This window comes from Micropterus dolomieu, linkage group LG16, assembly GCF_021292245.1.
Source record: "Micropterus dolomieu isolate WLL.071019.BEF.003 ecotype Adirondacks linkage group LG16, ASM2129224v1, whole genome shotgun sequence".
Classification (NCBI taxonomy): Eukaryota; Metazoa; Chordata; class Actinopteri; order Centrarchiformes; family Centrarchidae; genus Micropterus; species Micropterus dolomieu.
Genome location: NC_060165.1, coordinates 11,421,480 through 11,427,605, shown reverse-complemented (window position 1 = coordinate 11,427,605; position 6,126 = coordinate 11,421,480). Strand labels below are relative to the sequence as shown.

Genomic DNA, 6,126 nt, shown 5'->3' with positions numbered 1-6,126 from the left:
TAAAACTTGCATATGCATTGTGCAAAAATGTTTTGTTCATTTGTTTACAGACCTCTTACCACTCCCTGTATCCGCAGTACCACCCAGTATCTCTAGACTGCTTTCTCCACACCACCTCTCGTATGACCTCTGACCTCTACTCACACAACCCACCATTCAACAGGCCAGAGCTGACCTCTGTGCCCTTTCACAACTCGAAATGTTTGTTTTCACGTCTGCCTGCTAAGTGCTGAATCTAGTTGGTATATCTGACTTTCTTTCTTGATTATTGCAACTGTACACGATCAGTGCATTTACAACTACTGAAGGGATTTAAGATGAAAACATTTAACTTGTCACATAAAAACAAAGACTGCAGAGCATCTAGTGTCATGCAAAGTTATTTCACCTCTTTGTCGTTTTCTCCAGCCTGTTCATAAGTGAACTTAAGTGCAGTTTGGTAAAGTGTTTGGTTCACAACTGGTCAGTTTTCCCCTTAATATTTTCAACATTTTTTTTATTTTATAGAATTAGGATGGTAGTCTTAGATGACCAACATTACGCGCACATAAAATAATGACATTTGTTAAGGTCATCTGTTGGCGTCAGCTGATTTTGCCTATTAAACTACAGAGTACTTTTATAAAAATGACTAAGTGGGACCAGAGACGGGGATTTGAGTGAAGATTGTAAACCTGTCTTCATTTCTGCAACCCGAGAACCGCAGGTAGACTAAAGAGTCAAGTGTGGGGCCAGGTGAGCACTGAGACCACAAGAAATGTGACTCGGCCGAGAGAGGCAAATATAGGTTAGAGCAGACCGTGATTTATGATTGCTGCCATGTAAGCAAACCTTTAAAAAACATCTACTGAAAACGGAGGCCTACTTGTGCAGTAACCACCCCTTGCCCTATCCAGAGAAATTAAACACAGAGGACTTGTTCACAACATTAGTGCATAGAAAAACAGACTGCTCCCTGCCATCCATAATGATAGCATCCAATATTCTGAGTGATATTTGAAGTACAAATTAATAAATAAGGTTAGATTTTTCCTGTAAGACAAATGAAAAGATTTTACCCAAACTCCAAAGGCCGTCCTGTGTGTGGGTCTTCCCTGGGTCCTCTGTAAGGATAGTCCTCCTATACAATAAAGATAAAAAAGATAAATTCCATGAAAGGGACCTTTTGTGGCACTTTTTGTTCATGTAATTATATTATTTCCTAAAATACAACACGTTTTGGAACGTAGTTATAAATAATCTGTCTGAAACTAAAAACAATAACTGGCAACAATGTAGCACTCTTGAAGCTTTAACTATAGCACCTTCTGCTGGTCAATGACAAGTGTGCATATTAAACCAACAACAGTAACATGATATGCAGTTGCAATATGCCTGCAGCCATGCAAAATGGTACATGTGTACAGAGATCTTTTTCACTTGCCTTTATAGCTTCTGAATATTTTCAAATGTTTAAGACTCTTGGTGTAAATTGATGTATTTAGTAAGTAGTAGTGCTGTTGTAAATTATGAGTGACAGGGACATGACAAAAATTATGTTCATGATGTAGCAATCAATTGTCATTGTGACTAAACTGTTGTTTTGTAAAGTGCCAGCTGCTAATATTCCAGAATTTTGAAACTTTTTGGCCCATATTTTGCTATAATTCAGTGTTTTGTTTGCAACTATCCCTTTCATTTTATTCTTATTTTGTTTCCTCAAACAAGCAACCTGATTTTATTTTTTGTGACTTTTTCTTTGGAGACAGACATTGGAAGTTCCCAATATAGTTTTGTGTATTCTCTGCAACACAAAAGTTTACTCTACACATTCTTCAAATGTAATATGTTCATAAGTATACAAAAAGGTACATAACAATATTAATTGCATGACATTAATGCTCTCACCCTCCTTGAAGGTGGAACAGCTCTGCGTTCAGCAGGGAAATGAAGGCTGTCACTATGGTAGCCCCTCTGGTCTTCATGGTAATTTCGTGGGCCTCCTCCATTTGGGAAAAAGCGTGGACCTCCTTCGTACTCATACCCACTGCGACCGTAGTCGTCCTCTGGCCTGCCAAAGGGGCCCCTCCTCTCCACTGCTCCAGCTGCCCGTGGATACGGACCCTGTCAGAATGATTTAAATTTTAAGTTTTGCATGTTCGGTGAATTTTATTTTTTTAATGTAAGCTTAAATAACCCATGATTTATGGTAAAATGCTGACTAAATACATTCCCTCATGTAGAATTAAAGTAAATTTTTCACAAGGAGCATACTGCTATTCAATTAAAAGAATGATTCTAGTGGTTTGGCATGTTTTAGAAGAAAAAAAAAAAACTCTTCTCACTTGTGTTGGAATATGCATATTTCTGAATGTGATACTAAAAAGTGATAAGGAGTACACACTCACCGCGGGTCTCTCCCCTAAAAATCGGTCATCGTATGCCTCTCGTATAGTCCTGTCTCTCCTGTAAGTCACTGCAAAAGGCAAAGAGTGAAATATTCTGTTATCACCGAACATGTAATGATGCAAGGGTGGTTCCACAAAATAAATAAAAAACAGTTTCTGTATTCATCAACTGCTTTGGGCAGCAATATTCCAGTGTAACACATTATCACTAGATATGCAAAAACATACAGTACTATAACAACATCATAGTAAATATTTAATTTGATGACATCCATTGACCTGGAACATTTTGTGCTTGTCTGTCTGCTCACGTGAAAGCATTTTGGTTTTGGCATCAGTCAGGATCTGCAAAAATACTTCAAGTACCTATTCTACACATAATATGATATATATAATATGATCTTGATTTTAAGCTCAATTTAGCCAGTAGTGACATTTCTCTCGTTTTGAGTTAAATAATGTACTGTAAAGAAAAGTATTACTTACTTCTGGACTCAATGACTTCTGTGGATCGGGTGATGTAGGGAAGATAAGATCTTCAACACAATCTGCAACAAGTGTTTTAAAAATAGTATTACACTATTAGACTATACACTTGGATAAAATTTTCAAGCAAATCTTTTGGAAAGAGTGTTTATATTATGCCCATAAATGAACATGTAGAAATGTATCTGTATCTAATTGTATGAAAAATAAAGCCCGTTCTATTTTACGTATCAAACAACATAAGATACTAGGGAGCACTGTTTGACCAAAACGTGTGATCCAGCAGCCGGCGGAGCTACTGCTGAATGTCGGTTTGACCCAACACCATGTTCCACATAACACCAGCTTGATAGCATCCAACCGACAACTACTCGACCGACACGTTACAAAAAGCATTACATTTTCTGTGACGGTGAATTAACTACTCACTATTGTAGCTAGGTACATGTAGAACGGACAGCTAGCAAAGCTAATTAGCTAACCTCTTGCTGCAAAGACCCGCACATTTAATTTAACCTGAGTGCAAGTTAACTAATCGATACTGACACACAAATGACAAATAAATGTTTGCGGCGAAATATGCCATTTTATAGATAAACGGTGTTAAATAACCCACAGCAAAGATCATTTATTTCACGCAAATTAGCGAAACAATCTCACCTTCCTCTATCGTTTAGATAGCCTAGCCTTTCTCTTAGCTAGCTACATGGACAACTGTAGTTTTATTGGACGAGGGGTAAGCACACGTCATCAAGTTGCGACGTCCAGACATGGCGTTCGTTTCTGTTTGCTAAATATTAGCTACATGTAAATACACTAAATTCTGAAATTTTAAACACATTTAGATATTGTTCTATCATCGGAGGCTGTGTTGGTAATTCATTTGGGTAATGTACTCAGGTTATTTAAGTACTGTTACAATGTTTAACCAATGTATGCTGCATTAATTAGCTACATTGGTGGACTTACCAAGCTAGCTATGTAGCTCGTTGTGCATTAGACAATTTTATGATCATTTGGCTATTTTGTCTTACAGTGTGTCACATTTGTGCAGTATGAGCGGGGGATTGGCACCAAGCAAAAGCACTGTGTATGTGTCGAACCTTCCATTCTCCCTGACCAACAATGACCTACACAAGGTAAGTTAGTCTTTACAATTGTTGACAACTGTTTATTGGTGTTATGAAATAATGTTAACCATGCTTTTGTTTTGCCAAAATTCAACTATGGTCCTTGAGTCCAAGCAACTTCCCTACTGAAACAGATCACTTTGTCTCATTTCAGCTATTCACCAAATATGGAAAAGTTGTAAAGTAAGTAATGAAAGTAATTTATTTTTGTATTACTTATATGTTACAGCAATGTGTAAACCAAACAAAGTAGTCAAGGAATACATAACCCACAACAGTCAGTTAAGGCTCTAAATGCTTGCCTGTAGTAATGCAATGGTTCAAAAATAGGTATTTATAACTGTCATGCATATTTCAGGGTTACAATCGTTAAGGATAAAGAGACTCGCCAGAGTAAAGGAGTGGCGTTTGTTCTCTTCCTGGACAGAGAGTCAGCTCATAACTGTGCAAGAGCAGTGAACAACAAACAGGTGAGTCTATTTCACATTAAGGCCATTAGTTTTTACATACTATATGTCAGTGCGTATAAGCTGCAGTCTCAAGGTCAGTGATTTTTCTTTGATGCATATTCAGTTGTCAGGTTTTTTTTGTCTCCCAGTTGTTTGGCAGAACAGTGAAAGCGAGCATTGCCATAGACAATGGGCGAGCAACTGAGTTTATAAGGAGACGGAATTACACAGACAAGACTAAATGTTACGAATGTGGGGTAAGTGCTTATTTATCTTTTTTTTGTGTGCTGAGAGATTGCCATATTTTATTGAATTACAGTTGCAAGTATAATCTCTTTTTGCCATCAAATCACAGGATACAGGTCACCTGAGCTACGCATGCCCCAAAAACATTCTGGGAGAGAGGGAACCTCCAAAGAAAAAAGAAAAGAAAAAGAAGAAAAAGGCCCAGCAACCTGAGCATGTGTACGTATTGTAAAGCTGATACTGTGAGATGTTGTGTAATAGATGTCATTTTTTGTAACTCCTACGTCTGTACTCCTACTGTATAGTGAAGAAGAAGAAGAAAGTGAGGAAGAGGGAGAGGACCCAACCTTAGATAGTCTGAGCCAAGCCATTGCTTTTCAGGTAAGTGTGCAGATATAGAAAACTAAGTAGGGAGTGTAGACATTTGATTTAACATTTTATTAACTGAATTATATTATGGAAAGTGTGTCCTTGTGACCTAAACATAACTTGTAACAGCTCTACCGACATACTGCCTCAAAAAAGGGGATAGCAAGGAGGTAATATGAATAACTGCTGTTTGAGGTGGAGGCTAAGGGAAGTAGAATTGACTGCATTTTAACATATATAATGGGCTTTATAAATTTTTTTTCTCTGTCATAATTCTTCTTCTTTTGTTACCCACCCAGCAAGCCCGTATCGAAGAAGAGGAGACACAGACGAAGCAGGCACTTTTGGCTCAAGAGGACGGTGCTCACGCTTCATCATCCTCAGACTCTAAGAAACCAAGGATCAAAAAGAGCGCATACTTCAGTGACGAGGAGGAGCTCAGTGATGACTAATATTATTAATAATAATAATAAAAATAACAACAATAATAATACAGTTTGGACATTATCAAAAATGTGTTTCTCAAATATGGCTTTATTTTGAAAGTTGTACTGTATAATATTGGGAAGTTAAAAACATGCTTCCATTCACGCTGTAATGTTTCCACAGTAGGATTTTATTTTTTTTGTACATAGAACTGAGGCTTTTTTATGTTTTTAGAAGCACTGTATAATTGTTCTTGGGTTGATTTTTGTGTGTGTGTGTGTGTGTGTGTGTGTGTGTGTGTGTGTATGGTGTTTTTCTCAGTCAATAAAGCCTTGTTTTTTAATGACAAACCAAATGAATTGCTGGTTGTTCTGGTATTAACCGCAGAACTGCAGATAAAGAATGCTGAAAAACATTATTTACTACTTTGCTTAGTTCAATGAAGTAAATGGGGAAAAAAGAAAGTACACACAACTTACAGTCAATTTACTGGTTGGATTATTTTTAGGTATGAGTAATTCTGTCTATAAAATGTCAAATTGTGACAAATGTGTGTCAGTTTAGCAAAAGGTTGTGTATTTTCTATGGCCGGCAGCCAAAAAGTATAACAAAAATGACAAAATTGGCAAAATT

General features: G+C 37.1%; 2 protein-coding genes across 8 annotated transcripts in view; one reads left to right on the top strand and one right to left on the bottom strand.

Annotated features, from left to right (window-relative positions):
- pphln1 (periphilin 1) overlaps positions 1-3,617 on the bottom strand; it is a 22,289-nt gene extending 18,672 nt beyond the window's left edge. For 4 of the 7 annotated variants that reach the window (XM_046071793.1, XM_046071795.1, XM_046071794.1 and 1 more), the window contains exons 1-5: positions 3,534-3,615; positions 2,874-2,935; positions 2,388-2,455; positions 1,888-2,103; positions 1,059-1,120 (exon numbers count right to left, since the gene is read on the bottom strand). In XM_046071793.1, the coding sequence (XP_045927749.1) occupies positions 1,059-1,120; positions 1,888-2,103; positions 2,388-2,455; position 2,874 (347 nt within the window). In that variant the 5' untranslated portion in view covers positions 2,875-2,935; positions 3,534-3,615. Of the gene's footprint in view, positions 1-1,058; positions 1,121-1,887; positions 2,104-2,387; positions 2,456-2,873; positions 2,936-3,302; positions 3,372-3,533 lie in introns of those variants that run through there. The other 3 variants (XM_046071790.1, XM_046071792.1, XM_046071791.1) reach the window with 2 other exon arrangements.
- A 1-nt stretch (position 3,618) lies between these two features.
- zcrb1 (zinc finger CCHC-type and RNA binding motif 1) lies at positions 3,619-5,843 on the top strand. Its single transcript, XM_046071797.1, has 8 exons — positions 3,619-3,760; positions 3,910-4,012; positions 4,158-4,186; positions 4,362-4,473; positions 4,602-4,709; positions 4,808-4,917; positions 5,004-5,079; positions 5,367-5,843. The coding sequence occupies exons 2-8, from the start codon at positions 3,929-3,931 to the stop codon at positions 5,517-5,519; spliced, it is 672 nt and encodes a 223-aa protein (XP_045927753.1). The 5' UTR covers positions 3,619-3,760; positions 3,910-3,928; the 3' UTR covers positions 5,520-5,843.
- Positions 5,844-6,126: the final 283 nt, after the last annotated feature.

Coding starts and splice junctions, on each gene's coding strand:
- zcrb1 (XM_046071797.1), top strand. CDS start 3,929: ATGAGCGGGGGATTGGCACCAAGCAAAAGCACTGTGTATGTGTCGAAC. Junction 4,918..5,003: donor GCCCAGCAACCTGAGCATGT/GTACGTATTGTA, acceptor CCTACTGTATAG/TGAAGAAGAAGAAGAAAGTG. Junction 5,080..5,366: donor GCCAAGCCATTGCTTTTCAG/GTAAGTGTGCAG, acceptor TTACCCACCCAG/CAAGCCCGTATCGAAGAAGA.